The 16373-nt window shown below is 41.5% G+C and overlaps 1 protein-coding gene across 2 annotated transcripts in view; it reads right to left on the bottom strand.

Annotated features, from left to right (window-relative positions):
- Positions 1-16373, bottom strand: part of SARNP (SAP domain containing ribonucleoprotein) — a 67832-nt gene that overhangs the window by 46876 nt on the left and 4583 nt on the right. For both annotated transcript variants that reach the window (XM_063119956.1, XM_063119957.1), the window contains exons 3-4: positions 15248-15294; positions 4433-4500 (exon numbers count right to left, since the gene is read on the bottom strand). In XM_063119956.1, coding sequence (XP_062976026.1) covers positions 4433-4500; positions 15248-15294 — 115 coding nt within the window. The remainder of the gene's footprint in view (positions 1-4432; positions 4501-15247; positions 15295-16373) is intronic.

Genomic DNA, 16373 nt, shown 5'->3' with positions numbered 1-16373 from the left:
CAACTGCTTAATGAGGATGGCAAATTGATAACAGATGACAAAGAAAAGGCCGAAGTGCTCAATTCCTACTTTAGCTCAGTCTTCTTCCAAAAGCAGGTCTATAACCCCCCTGGAAAAAGTGAAGCACAAACTGAGGGGGCAGGATTACAGTTTGAGAGTAATAAACAAATGGTCAAGGAACACCTAATTTCTTTGAATGAGTTCAAATCTCCAGGGCTTGATGAACTGCATCCTAGAGTAATGAAGGAGCTAGCAGAAGAACTCTCAGAACCACTGTCTTTTATCTTTGTGAAATTATGGAAAACAGGTGAGGTGCCGGACGACTGGAGGAGAGCTAACAGTGCCCCTATCTTCAAAAAGGGCAAAAAGGAGGAACCAGAGAACTACAGACCAGTCGGTCTGACATTCATCCCCGGGAAAATTTTGGAGCAGATTATAAAGAAGTCAATTTGCAAGCATCTTGAAAACAATGCAGTGATTACTAGAAGCCAACACGGACTTGTCAAGAACAAATCCTGTCAGACTAATCTGATCTCATTTTTTGATCGGGTAACCTCCCTTGTGGACTGTGGAATACTGTGGACGTAATATATCTTGACAAAGCTTTTGACAAAGTGCCCCATGATATTCTGATTAACAAACTAGCTAAAAGTGAGCTAGATGGAACAACTGTTAGATGGATTCACAGTTGGCTACAGAATCAGATTCGAAGAATGCTTATCAACAGTACCTTCTCAAACTGGAGGGAGGTAACAAGTGGGGTACCGCAGGACTCAGTCCTGGGCCCAGTGCTCTTCAACATTTTTATTAATGATTTGGACGAGGAGGTGCAGGGAACACTTATCAAATTTGCAGATGACACAAAATTGGGTGGGATAGCTAATACCCTGGAAGACTGAAACAAACTTCAAAGTGATCTTGATAGGCTGGAGTGCTGGGCTGAAAACAACAGAATGAAATTTAACAGCGATAAATGCCAAGTTCTACAACTGGGAAAAAGAAATCAAATGAACAGTTATAAGATGGGGGATACTTGGTTCAGCAATACTACAAATGAGAAGGATCTTGGAATTGTTGTAGATCACAAGCTGAATATGACCCAACAGTGTGATGTGGCTGCTAAAAAAGCAAATGCTATTTTGGGCTGCATTAATAGAAGTACAGCTTCCAAATCGCTCGAGGTACTGGTTCCCCTCTATTTGGCCCTGGTTAGGCCTCATCTTGAGTACTGCGTCCAGTTCTGGGCACCACACTTCAAGAAGGATGCAGACAAGCTGGAGCATGTTTAGAGCAGGGCAACGAAGATGATCAGGGGTCTGGAAACAAAGCCCCATGAAGAGAGACTGAAAGAACTGGGCATGTTTAGCCTGGATAAGAGAAGATGTTGTCACAAAGAGGAGGGCCAGGATCTCTTTTCAATCATCCCAGAGTGCAGGACATGCAATAATGGGCTCAAGTTACAGGAAGCCAGATTTCAGCTGGACATCAGGAAGAACTTCCTGACTGTTAGAGCAGTATGACAATGGAACCCGTTACCTAGGGAGGTTGTAGGCTCTCCCACACTAGAGGCATTCAAGAGGCAGCTGGACAACCATCTGCCAGGTATGCTTTAAGGTGGATTCCTGCATTGAGCTGGGGGTTGGACTCGATGGCCTTATAGGCCACTTCCAACTCTACTATTCTATGATTCTATGAAATGGACAGCTTTTGTTCAAGATTCCTGGACAGTTTTTTTCATTTTATGCCCTGAAAAGTAGTAATGGTTTAATGACTTTTTCACAGGAAGCAATTCAGAACAGGAACCAGGGACTTGTTACCCCTGCAACACTGTTTGCAGTTTTCTGCTTGCGATGCGAAGAAAGGGCACCCCCTGCTGCCTAGGAGCAGGCACTGCACTAACATTCACATAATCTTGGCCCCTAAAGATACAGCTATACTGAATAGAATTTGGTCAAATGTCATGCTTTTTTGTAGTCATTAATTATTAATATATCAAGAATTGTATAAGCATGCTGTGCAACTACTGGAAGTCAGATCAAAGATCCCAATCAATCTTAGACAAAAAGCAGCACCTGACTTGTATAAATGTAATAATAAATAAATAGTAACTCAAGACCGTAATTTTCCTTCAACAGGTTTGAACTACATCTGCACAAAAAATGAGAAAAATTATACATATAGTATAATTTCATTGCACCACAGTGTGAAATGCAGTTGCAACTAAAACTAAGAATGGGTGTCCCTAGAGCAGGGATAGGGAACCTCAGGCCCATAGGGGAATCTTGGGCTGGTGGGGCAATCTGAGGTCCTCCTGAGGTCCAAATCGATCCTTCAGGATTCTCCGGATGGCCCTTTTTCCTGAACACACCCCTTTCCCCTACCTTTCAGCCCTCGGGCTCAAAGAGATCCCCCACCCCTGCTCTAGAATTGCACTCACCCTTTCACAGCTCCCTTTGCCTTTGGCCCCATCCACCACTGGAATGTGCCCCCCACCCCAGCTTCTTTGAAATAGGATTTGGTGTGGGGCTGAAAGAGGTTCCCGCACCCCTGCCCTAGAGCTGTACTCACAGCACATGATCTCTGCAAGAGTATCTCGTATAAGTATCTTAATTACTAAATCCCTGTTTGGAAAGAGACAAGACCTGTGCATACTTAAATCCTGTTTTGCTAACTTAAAAGGCACTATAAAATACTTCATAGAGCTTTTGCTGTGCAAGAATTCAGATTCTTACTAACACCCACCAGTTCACACAAACAAGAAGAGGAGCTGGGCTTTGTCCACTCAGCTAGAAGGAAGTGGCCTTTGCCCACTTAGCTAGAGCACACTGGAATCTTACACTATCTACAGCAGTGGATAAAAGAGATGAAAAGGTGTATGCAACAATTACCTTGTTATTGAGGAAGACACAATGTATACATAAGACAAAGCACAGCATTCCAGAATGCAAATATAATACTAACACCTTATTTCCCAAAACAATTCACTTGGCTTCTTTGCAACTCTATTTTGTCATCTGATAAAGGGGATAAAGACTTACCTAATTTCTTTGGCTAGAAGCACTAGTCAGAAAGTGGCCTAAAGGTAGGTTGGGTTATTGAAGTGTTTTATTCTACTTGCATTCTAGTAATTGCCTATAACATACCAACACTTCTGTTGCAAACACTTTTGCTCTTTTAATGAGTTGTTTTATTGTCTTTTCATTGTTAGTGGGTTTGAGTGCCCTTTGGGTTGAAAAGCAGGGTAAAAATAGCCCAAACCAACAAACCAAACTAGTGGATTTGAAAATCTGTATTCTCTGGTAACCCAGGCAATGCCACACCAATTCCTACATCAAAGAATCCCTGTTATCAGTTTAATGAAAGCACCTGGGGAAGCAAATATATGGAAATGGCTAAAAAAACAAAACCACACAGGCATGCTATTTTTTATTTACTCAAAATGTGAAGCAAACTCTTAGGAGATGCTGGGTAATTGCTAGGGGAGGTGCTAGCTCACCTTCCTTGACCTCTTTTACCAGTGCAGTTTATGTGCATGCCTGCTTGATCGGGTCAGGAGTAGGCTGTGTACCCCTTCAGTTGATTCAGTCATTCAGTTGACGAATGGCACTAGGGACAAATGGGCAATTTGCTTCTCTCTTTTAGCCTTTAAAGCATGCCGTTGACACAGGTGGCCCTATTCTTTTTTACAACTTGCCTGTTCCTTGATGTGGAATGAGAATGAGCACTGCAAGCTAAACTGTGTATCTTTACTTTGTCTTTGTTAATGCTGCAGTGGCTCTCATAGTCTTTCTTACACCTAGGAAGACTTACCAGAACTAAATACAGGATTCCCTGCTTAAAGTATATATAGAGAAAGACAAAATACTTGTAAGAGAATAGGGAGTCAATGGCATTCTTTGGGGGTGGGTGGGGAAGTATGCTAAAATTAACATCTTAATTTATCCAAGTTACATAAGTCAGCTTTATCTGTTGCAATATTTCAGTTACTTTGGTTAAGAGTTTTGATTTTTTTTAGTGAGTCCAAAATTAATTCAGCTTCAAAGAATTTTAAGATGGATTAGAATACATAATAGACACATTTGCTCCAAATATGCTAAAACAAATTCATCATCTCTTCAAAAAGACACAGAAGCTTGGATCTGTGAAAGAATATTGGACTTCACCAATATTAAATGAGGTACATTTAAATTTAACTAATTTTCCAGGTTCATTATTTCTAGCCATCTGGTGATTTAACTTGTGATTTTCAAAAAGCCAAACTATGTCCAATATAATTCCTTACCCAATCATTCTACTATAGATTCATAGATGACCAGTCTTTCATAGATGACCAGAGTTTCAGAGAACAGGTGGCAAACAAATACTTAAGATATACAAACACATTAATGCTTGACCAATAACATGCTCTGCTTTTTGAAGGACAGATAATTACACTTCAGCTGATTTCTCAGTAGCTATTTCCTCTTTGATGGGCGTGTCTATAGGCTTCTGTTCTTCTTCCTGCAATGCAAACAGTCAAAAGGAGAGAGTAAACCTACAGAACAGAACATAAACCTCACAGATGATCTCGGCCTGATCCTATGTAAGCCTTATTGGAAGTAAGTCCCGTTGAGTTCAGTGGAAATTAAGCAAGCATAAAATTTCAGCTTTGCAGAAAATAATCATAAGTGTTTGCTCATTGACAAATTTGCATATTTATGATCTTAAAAAATCAGTCCAAAGAGTACACTACATATATTTTTTGTACACACCAATGAAAGATAATACTTTTTTTTAGTCCTACACTTCATAAATCATTTTGCAAGCGAACAATATAGATTCTAGTAGACCAAGAAGAAAAATAATCTTAGTATAGAGGCTTTATCCCATTTCCTCTTAAATTATAGGGAAAGACCCACCAAATAGGAAAGGTGATTACGTACTGGCCCACAATCAGAATGTCAGTCAGTTACAAAATTATATAAAATTCTTCAAATAGTGGCAGTAGTGTTCAATGAAAGTAGAATATATTTATTTTCAGAACAACCCAACAGATGATTGGGCTCACTGGGTTGTTCTACCCCTCCTTCCCCATTAGTCTCCACCTGGTATCCCAGGGTCCTACACAGCAGAACCCATATGGCCATCCTGGATTGCAGTCTCGTTTTAATTCCTTGGCTTTTAAAAAAAACATTTTCAATCCTGAGATTTGCTCAAATGGGCCCCGTGTGTGTTATATACACGCGCGCACACACACACACAGAGTACTGTGCAAAAGTCTCAGGCCACCTAAGAAAATTATGTTTAAAGTTATTTATCTGGGCATTAAATGTTTATTTGCTCAGAAAAACACTATATAGCATTATAATAAATACAAATAAACGTCAATACAATTAAAAGATAACAATAATTCCTTGTGTTTTCCAAAATGTTGATAGCTTGTGAGATTGCTAGAACACAGCTTTGTTTCCCAAGCTACTCCTCGAGGCACCCCAGCCATTCTACATAGTTTCATTCCATGTACTGTTTTTGTTAAATTCCATGACAACAAACTTGATTCAAGTTAATGAGACACTGATTAGCTGAACAAGGTATGCTGGTGGTGGAATTTAACAGGTATAGTACATGGAATGAAACTGTACATGGAATGGCTGGGGTGTCTCGAGGAGAGGTTTGGAAATGGCTAAGCTAACACAGTTTGACAGACATAAAATCATAGTTTTGCATCAATAAGGCAATTCCTAGTGAGCAATAGCCTGCCTAACTGAATTTTCAAGATGTGGTGTTCAAGCTGTCATAAAGAAATTTGAAGGAACTGGGCAAAATGAAGACAGAAAACACAGTGGAAGACCCAAAAAGCTGTCTGTATCTGATGAACAGTATTTAAAGGTCACTACCTTGAGTGACAGAAGGAAATCAGTGAAGGGCTTGCTCAACATCTGGCAGAGTCATGTGGCACCAAAGAACACACGTCAAACATGAGAAGTCTCATAAGAAATGGTGCTGTAGGGTGTGTTGCAGCTAAGAAACCATTCTTGCGGAAAGGCAACAAGCAAAAGAGACTGCAGTAAGTAAAAGACCATAAAGCATGGAGCAACAACCTGTGGCATGAAGTGTTAAGAGCAATGAGTCCAAATTTGAAATCTTTGGCTCACAAAGATGACAATATGTCAGAAGAAGAGTTGGCGAGAAGTACATTGATGTCTGTCTGCAGCGTTCTGTGAAACATGGTGGCAGCCCTGTCATGGTCTGGGGGTGCATTTCAGCTGATGCTATAGGAGATCTGAAGGAGATCTACACTATTGCTTTATAGTGGTATTGAAATGCACTGATAACTGCTGGGACAAATAACACATTCTATATACTGCTTTCATAGTGCTATTTCCTGCTTTTTATTCCACATTATCCAAAATACTGCAACAAATGTCATTGTGTGTCCTACGAGATCTAAATGTGCAAGAGGAATATAGAGTTACCATGATGGGATCATAATGATTTGACACAAAGTGTAGATCTGCTCCTGGTCAAAATCAATGGAATGCTGAGAACTATAAACACATCTTGATTCATCATGAAAACAACCGATTGCAAAAAACTTTTAACTTTAAGCATGATAAAGAACCCAAACACTCAGCAAATTCAATTAAGACTTAATTAGAGCAGAAGTCTGGAGATGGAACACACAGATTAGATTGGCCACCTCAGAGCCCTGAGCTCAACATAACTGAAGCTGTGTGGGATCACTTGGACAGGGAAAAGAACAAAAAGCAGCCAAAGTCAAAAGAAGGGTTATGGCAAATCCTGCAAGAAACTTGGAAGAATTTACCACAGGACACCTTGGGGAAAAACTTACACAACAGTCTACCAAAGTGAATTGCTTGTGTTTTGCATTCTAAGGGAGGCCACACAAAATACTGACTTGTTTTAAAAACATGAAGTTTTTGTTACTTTTCATTGTATTGTTTCTTTGTGTTTACTTCTATGTTATATGGTCCCCCCACCCCCGAACAAATAAACACACTGCTCAGATAAATGGCTTCAATTTGCATTTTTCAGAGCGGCCTAAGGCCTTTGCACAGTACGTGTATATATATTTATATTCAGCCCCAGGAATCTGTGCAAATATCTTCGTATTTTTATTATTATTCTTTTTGGTGGTCTTTCACAGCTGAATAATTGTGCACTTGCAACTGTCAAATATCTATCTATATATTATAGCCTTGCCTTTTCAATGCCCTTGTATGTTTCACCTATAAAAGGGAAGGAAGCACTGCATGAATCCTAGAAGGAAATTGACTGCATATAGGCTGATTGACAGTGACAGGTCAGGAAAGGTGGACAAGATCATCCATTTAGCAGGATTGAGTGTTTGGCTGACACTTGTGGGTGCACTGCTCCCATTCCACACTTCCCTGAATCCCCAACAAGTCCTTTTAAGACAGATCTACTCCACTCCTGTGCTTTTCAGTTGTATTATGTATTATTTTCACAGCTATATTATTATGGCAAAGAATTACCAAGACATTTGTGCAAATTCCTGGGGCCAAGGCTCCATTTACACAAATCTTGGGAGTTTAAATTTTCTCTTTTAAAAGGGGCAGGTGAACAATTGACAGCCCCTCCAAAGTGCTGCTTGGGCATTGGTGGAGGGGCTGTCACTATGGTATGAGCAAGATTGTTTGGGAAGAGCAGCAGGGGTTTTGGTCACTCTTGTCAAGCTGCTCTGTACCCAACTGCTGCAACCCATGATGGGTTGGCTCTGCCGGCTTCAGACGACATGCCAACCCATTGTGGGTTAAACTACCCCAGGAACAATTTTGTGAACTGCCCAGAGAGCTTCGGCTATTGGGCGGTATAGAAATGCAATAAATAAAATAAATAATAAATAAAATAAATAATAAACCCCCAAGAACAATCCATGGGTTGTCAGAGTGGTTTAGTTGCAAAAAACAAGCCACCCTGAGGAAAGAGGTCCAAGTTTGGATGGCATGAAAACCCATAGTGGCTTGTTTCAAATTACAATCCAGGATGGGTTGTCAAAGACTATAACCCAGTCAAAGATTACAATATTCTTTGGATCCCTGCAATATAAAATGCATATAAATAACAAGTCTGGAAGTGTTCAACTTCTATTATTTTGGGAAATTGAGTAGGCAGCCTTGTATTTAACAACTCACCTGGTAGTCATAGACAACCAGGAATTCCATGCACGCAGGTGAGAAGTCTGGTGAAAGAGAGACAATCTACTGGGTTTCCTTGTTAGTCAAAGAGGAAAGAAAGCCCCTTATCCAATGGCCTGTACAGAAATGTGGGCCTGTGGAGAAAGGGTGGATTGCTTCGTCCCTCTTCCGTCATTCCCCTTGGTAGAAAGCAATTTTTAAAACGAGCTTGCTAAGGGGCTAGTGGCTTGTGTTTCCAGTCTGGCTGAGACGGGGCTTCTCTTTCTCTAAAGCCAGCAAGAAAACACAGGCTACTAGCCTCTTAGCAGGCCAGCAATTTCTTTTTTTGCAGGCTAGTAATTTTTGTGGGCTCATTTACAAGCCTGTTATAAAGTATTACTGGAAAAATTGTACAGAGGATTGTTCCATGACCCATACTGAAGAACACCAGGAATGTAGCTGGCAAGATTATAGTATTCTGAGAATCTCACTTTTTAAAAGGGAACATGCTTGGAAGTATGTGAGCAATATATAGTGAATTCTCAAAAGCATGGAAGAAGTGGAAGACATGGGACGTTGGGGCAAAAAATTCCAACTGCAAGTATAACCTAACGGGATCTGAGCTGGTGGTGACCAAACAAGAAAGAGATCTTGGGATTGTGGTGGACAGATCAATGAAAATGTCAACCCAGTGTGTGGACGCTGTAAAGAAAGCAAACTCAGTGTTAGGCATTATTAGAAAAGGAACTGAGACTAAAACTGCCAGTATCATACCGCCTTTATACAAATCGATGATGCAACCACACTTAGAATACTGTGTACAGTTCTGGTCACCGTACCTAAAAAAGATATTATAGACCTGGAAAAAGTGCACAAAAAGGCAACTAAAATGACTAAAGGATTGGAGCATCTCCCCTATGAGGGAAGGTTACAACAGCTGGGATTGTTTAGCTTGGAAAAAAGGAGGCTAAGGGGAGACCTGATAGAGGTGTACAAAATTATCCTCTCAAAATACAAAACCCGGGGTCATTCCATGAAGCTGCTTGTGGGAGATTCAAGACAAATAAAAAAGGAAGTACTTCTTCACAAAGCATATAGTTAAGCTATGGAATTCACTACCATAAGATGTAGTGATGGTTAGCAACTTGGATGGCTTTAAAAGGGGTTTGGATAAATTCCTGGAGAAGGCTATCAATGGCTACTAGCCCTGATGGTTATATGCTACCTCCAGTACCTGAGGCAGTAAGCAGTAAGAGTCCTTTCTGATAATTATGTAGACATCAAAGATTTCATATACAACTAAATATATTTGTTTAATTAGTCTGGAAGTCAAAGGCCTTCTAATATTTAGAACAGGGTATATGAATCTATAGGAGTTTGAATGATATTTCTAACATATATGAAAAGGTTACATAGCATCTCAGTATTTTCCCCATGACATTTACTTACTGCACTCATATAAACCATCAAGGTTTCTGAGCAAAAATTGGATCCCAGAATCACAAGACTGAAGTGTCCAGCTATCCAGATGTGAACAGTATGTCAGTGTGAACAGCAGTTATGTTTATGCAAAGTTCTAATTATCTGAATAATTTGAATTTTTGTGAGAACTGGGATATGCAAGTTGTAAAGCATTTAGGTTTTTTAATGACTTACAAATACATCCCATCAATCAATCCACATTCTAAACATGAACAAAAAACCTTAATACTAATCAGAAATATGATAACTGCTCAGTCTAATTACTTAATCTACTCAGGCACATAAATTTCCAACTATTTGAAAAAAAATCAATTTTCAAGTATTATTTATTACATATGGAAGAGATAAGGAAAGCAATCTAAGATGCTATGGCCCTAGTCGAATGGACACGTATTTGGATGGGGGCCAGGAGACATTTGAGCTGGTAAGCGAGAAGTATAGTCAACAGTACCCACTTGGCAAAGTGCTATGAGGACATATGGTGCCCTTTTTCGGGCCATAGTGACAGACAAACACACAAGAGGATGTTCAGAAAGACGATGTTAGTTATAAATAGAATGAGAGGACCTATCTAATGTTTAAGGAGTGACATTTAACCTCCAACAAGGAGGTAGGTTGAGAAGAAAAGTCATTAACATGATGAACTAGATGGAACTGAAAAACTACTTTAGGGAGGAAAAAACAGTCTGGATATAGAACTATCTTATCTCTGTGGAAGAGAGATGAGAGAGAAAATAATACTGTAGGACAAGAGGAGCAACAAAATCACTCCACAGTTGCCTTGGTCACCACAGGGGATACACCCTGACATCAAAACTTTGGGTCTCATGGCCTGGAGGGTTGGCAACATAACCAATTTTTCAAAGAGGTGTTGGATGTGATAACTGCCTCCGGCAAATCCTCCACTTGGGCCTCATATGCTGCAAAGTGGAGCGTATTTTCAGCTTTTCTTGCATCTATGGTTCTTTGTCTTGTTCATTACACTCATGACAGGTGTGAGGAGGGAGAAAGGCGTAATTCAAGGTACTTCCCCAATTTAGGAGAAAGGCATTGCTGAGAGAATCCTGGTTGTGTCTGGCCCTGCTGTAGAATGGACTGCATCTAGATAGTTGGAAAGAGGTCAATAGCGAGACCACATCAGAGTTGGACATGGCAATTAAGAAAGCTCCCACTCTTGAGAGGTGGTCCCCGTTCTGCTGAGTCTGCTGGTGTGTTGGACATTTCTGCGAAATGGATGGCTACAGGAACAATGTAGCTTAGTATGCAGCAGAAGTTTAGAATTAGCAAAAGGAGGGAGACTTTGTCCTACTTTGTTTGTTGATACACAACACAACCATAGTGTCATCTGTGGCGATTTAGACGGATCACCCCATGATGCATGTTTTGAGTACCTGGAAAGTTTTTGTGACTAGCACAAGCAGTTTGAGCCGATCGATGTGTAGAGCTCATTCCCATCATGGCCACTGTCCATAGATCCTGAGTGAACCACAGTGGGTCCCCACAGCCAGAAAGGGACATGTCTGTGGTCACTGGTAATGATGAACAGAGGGGCTGAAAGCTGGGTCCCTGTTTGAGGTACATTGGGACCATCCATCAGCCCAGAGAATGTCAAATGGAAATGGGAAGATCCAGAAGGCAGGTCTTGGGGTCTGTCTTAAAGGCCTGGAGGAATGTCTGGAGTGCTCAGGCAGAGGTGTGCTAGAGGAGTTACCACCGTGGTCATATCCATGACCCCAAGAAGACAGTGGAGTATAATTGCTTGGGAGTCAGGATGCTATTTCACCGTGCGAGCAAGGCGCCCTAGTGTGTTCACTTGGTGAGGGCTCGAGTGGAGTTGAGAACAGCTCTTACAAAATGGCATATTTGAGAAGTGATGTGTGCTACAAGTAGCACAATGCATTTTATAAACACCCTTGGTGCTGTGGACATACTGAATGGGAGAACTTTAACCTAGAAGAGCTTGTTGTCCATGGCAAACCACAGGAAGTGGCATGAGGCAGGGTTAATAGAGATGTGAAAATAGATATTGCGGAGATCTACTGTGGCAAACCAGTCCCCTTGATGCAGTAAGAGAATGGAGGAGAGCATAACTTCCTTGGGGGAATATAAAGATCAATGCTGGTAGGGTTCTGGGGAAAGTACCCCATGCACTGAATGTCATCTGAGGAGTTACGATCCAGTGAGAGTTGGATTTCCCCCAGAATTGGGGTTGGGGACAAGGACTGGAGATGAGTAGGTTGTGAAACTGTTGGTACCGAGGGTGGTGGCTTTGGTTTGGATGTAGCTGTGGGTTGGACATCTGATTTGATCCTGCAAACAGTATTTTCTTTTTTCTCTTTGGTCCCAGTGCTGGGGGATTGAAGGGGAATTTTGGGGGGACTTGGCTGGATTGACTGTTTCAGTCTGGACTGCCTGTACCGAGTAATTGCGTGGAGCCGGCTCAAGCCGCAGCAACGGGCCCAAAATGTAGGGCTGTATCCCGGGGCCAGGGAGGAATCCTCCCTGATCCCAGGACCCCCTGTGCGTCATCTGGATGCACAAGGATGATCCCGGGGTTCACCCCGGGATGAAGGCTGGTCTAGCTAAGGCCAGAGTGTGGGTTGGAATTCTGTGAAGTGAAGGTAGAAGTGGGGTAGAGAGAAGTGAATGATTATATGAGAGAAGTGGATGATTTTAGTATTCTGTAGCGGAACCTTATAAGAAGCGACTGAAACCAATACGCTTCGAACCTTGTAACCATACGCAATTGAACTGAGGAAACCATTAAGCTTATACAAGCATTTACTTGAGTTAATAAATTCCAATTATATTTACAAACAACTGATGTGGTCTGGGGAGGTGTCTGGGGAGAAAACAACAAATGGTGGCAGCGGAATGGGAAACTGAGGGCTAGGTTGCTGGGCTGTGGAACCTGAAGTAGAGGTGAGACAGGAGCAGCAGCAGTAGACCTAAACCCTCAAACACATCATTAGCACAGGGGGGATTAAAGTGGTCCTGGGTGCTAGTGGTGTGGACAGTCCTGTGGGGTGCTTGTGGGTGTCTCAGGTGAAGTTGAGACGACACAGGGGGGCAGGGCGTCACAGCCTGGCAGTGAGTGCATGAGTCCATCTTATGTGCCTCCTCAAGGTACATGAGACAGTAAGAGCGTCTTGTTGGCTAGCTGTATCCTCCCACCACAGTGAGTACACTTTTTGAAGAAGGCCCTTGGAGGCCTTATGCCCCAGAGGGGCAAAGGAAAGAAGGAGGAAAAACTCAAGAAGAAAAAGAAGAGAAAGAACTTTGCTCAGGGTCCCATGAGGGAACTCTTGAGATAAATTTTGTTCAAAAAACCATGAGGCAGGGAATGTTCCAAATGCTGCCAGTCACTGCAATAGACAAAAAGAAACTGAGAGGCAGGCAGAAGGCAGGATCAGAGAGTGTGCAGCACTCTGCTCTAGAATGTTCCAAATGACTGTTCTGTGCCGGTGCATGATCTATATGTGTGAATCAGAGAGACCACAAAGAAATGGAATAGGTTTTATTTGGAGATTCATAGCTACTTACCAGGCACAGCCAAGAATCACCAATAAAATGTATTCCCACACGTCAGCTAATACAAATAAATACACTCTGTGGTTTCAAATCATAATATTAACATCAGGGTTAGATACCTTCCAAGCTATATATTTCACAAGCAATCATATTCTATAGGTATCTACCAGATAACCTTCTAATAAATTAGTTAAAATACTGATTATAATACTGGCACCCCCAGTGTGTTAACCACAGGAGACAATCTGCCCAAAGAGATGTTCCCCATCACCCTTGTAAGACTCTGCTCCTTTCCCTGCTCCCTTCATGGAGTCGCTCAGTACCAGCAGCTGTGAAGCAAGCTACCATACACTTTCTTACTGTTTTTTTGCCCCCACTGTTGCCACAACATTGAGGCCACATGGAAAGCCCACTCCTGCATGTCTCTGAACAACCAGTATGAAGAGGTGGTGGGGCATGGCTGAGATATTTATTCAGGAGGTGGGGGACGGGGGAGTGGAACAAGTGACGCTTGAGAAATAAGCATGGAAAACTACAAGGAGCTGCTGAATAGCGTGAAAAACAAAGGGGAGAGCATAGCAGAACTATGGAATTTGCTACCACAAGATGTAGTGATGACCCCCAATTTGGATGGATTTAAAAGGGGATTAGACAAATTCCTGAAGGAGAAAGCTATCAATGACTATTAGTCCTGATGGCTCTATGTGACATCCAGTATCAGAGACAGTAAGCTTATGTACACCAGTAGCTGGGGAACATGGGCGTGGGGGTGCTGTTACACTTATATCCTGCTTCTGGATTTCCTGTCGACAGCCTGGTTGGCCACTGTGTGAACACTGTGCTGGAATAGATGGACCCTTGATCTGATCCAGCATGGCTGTTCTTATGAGAGAGGATGCTATAGACTTGCAGCAATTTGGGCAAGGATCCCTTGAAGTGGTGCTCCTTTTTATTTTTCCCATCTTCTTGCTATCTTGTTGCTGGTGGCACAAGACAATGATACTTCTGTATTTAAAAAAAATCTGTTCCCCACCTTCCTTCCTTCTCTCTTCCTCCCTTCTGTTTAGAGTTGATTTGGGAGATAATTAATTAAAGGGGGATTACCTTAGGTATATGTTTTGCTTTATTATGTTCAGAAAAAGCATTTTACACATGCTCTGAGAGACTGTAGGTGCAGTGCCAGGTTTTTGCGAACGCAAAGTGGCAAACCTATTCTTCCAGTTCCAAGCTGTGGAATGTCCGCATCTCACCCCACAATAGCACCAAAGCAACTAATCCTGGAAATGGGGAGGGCAGGAAATTTCCAGGCAGGTACTTACAAAATAAAAAAGGCACTCAGGAGACTTGTGGCACTTTAAAGGCTAACACATTTGCTGTTGCATAAACTTTCTGTAAGCAAGATCTTGCTTCATCAGACTGTGTAAGTATTGAATACAATATAAGCATTTGTGTATGTACTATAACAGGTCAGAAAAAGGAGAAATGGGTTCTCAGCCAGTCGCCATAGATGATTACAAGAGACAATTATTCTGCTATAAGAAATTCTGCAGACGTTATCTTCTAACAACCCCTTGTTTCTTCTAACAACCCTGCCTTTGAATAAAGTATGGGCTGAAACACATAGTGCTTGTGAAAATAAACATTTTGCATCATGAGAACCCATTTCTCCTTTTTCTGATCTGTGTTGGATGCTCTCCTCCTTTTGGTTTTGGGTGTTCACAGCGCTTCATGTACATTCAGTATCTTAGTAATCCTTAAAACATCCCTGCAAGGTAGGGTAATAATATTAACCCAATAAACAGGTGGCGCAGAAGGCCGAATCCACACAAAGTTCACAATAGTTTTATGACTATCCTGGCCCAAGTGCAATGATTTTGTGTTTATGTCCATGACACTCCCTCAAAATGTTAAATGTGCCCACAGGCCTGAAAAGGTTAGGGGCTTTTGCTGTAATATGACCTATGGATCCTTGTCGCTGTGCATCCTGCTGTCAAAAAGAGAAAGAGCTATAGAACAACCAAGATCAGAAGGCAACACAATACAAGTAGTAGGTACTATACGATTAAATAATTATCTTATATATTAGGATGATTTACCTCTGTTTCTTCTCCCAAGACATCCTCTTCATTTGCCTCCTCCTCAGCTAAAACAAGCAGGGGGAAATGGAAAGATTTACCAATTAAAATACATTTGGTATGCTGTATGTACCAAGATCCTAGTTGTTAGAATGCTGCCAGTCTCCAATTAAAACCAGTATCTTTCATTTTAGTATATTGTGCTCTTTTAGAATAATCCAAACAATTGAGGTGAGAGCCATAAACCACGGTCCCTGCCACCTCCCCTTCCCTGATTGTCTCCATGCTCAGAAATGAAGCATAGAGAGGGCAAAAAGTGGGGAGGTTCTGGGGGCAGGGCAGGGATGAGACAGCAGAAGCCACTTATGCCACTTCCTATGCACCATGCAGCCTTTCCCCACCTCCGCGCTGCTCTGAAGCTCCCTGGCTAGACAGGCAAATTTGCCAGTGCTTTGGCCACCCTACATTGAATAGTCACCAGCCTATAATTTCAAGGCTGCCAACTATTTCCACAGGATTCTGCCCTAAATGTGAAATATACCAAATGCATCTTGTTACTGTCAAACTCACAGAAGCTCCATTCATATGTACATAACTGAGCTTCCTTCCCCTCCCATGTGCTCCATTAGGTCGAATCATTTTTCTGTTACAGCCAAATTGGCAAGTGGGTTTAATCATTATTTCCAATTTTGAAGCATAAACCAGCCTACTGATGTGAATGTAATGTGGTTTGCACTAAATAAATGGCCAGGGAAGGAACCAGAGTACACAAGCCCACATCATGGTTGGTATTCTAAACCATATTCTAAAAGCTGCTATTTTGACACACAATCTAGGATTCCAAACTGCTATTTGAGTGTGTTGCTTTAAAATGTGCATGAAAATAAATTGCTAGAGTAATATAGTTTACTATGTTATCATGCCTACGAATATTTCTGGCAATAGGTTTTGGTAATTAGGATGTTTATTTTGTTATTCTAATGCTCTCTTTCAGAATACTTACAGTGCCCAAAGAAAGTCAAAACTAATCTATTCATCCAGTGGAATGTTGCTTCTGTCCTACCCCAACAGATGTATTGAACATGAACATAGGATCGCATGCCCAATCAGCATCCATTTAGTTCAGTAACCTGGGGAAATTAGTCTT

This window comes from Elgaria multicarinata, chromosome 3 (assembly GCF_023053635.1).
Source record: "Elgaria multicarinata webbii isolate HBS135686 ecotype San Diego chromosome 3, rElgMul1.1.pri, whole genome shotgun sequence".
NCBI lineage: Eukaryota > Metazoa > Chordata > Lepidosauria > Squamata > Anguidae > Elgaria > Elgaria multicarinata.
Note: the sequence above shows the minus strand (reverse complement) of the source record. Positions and strands in the feature narration are given on the sequence as shown.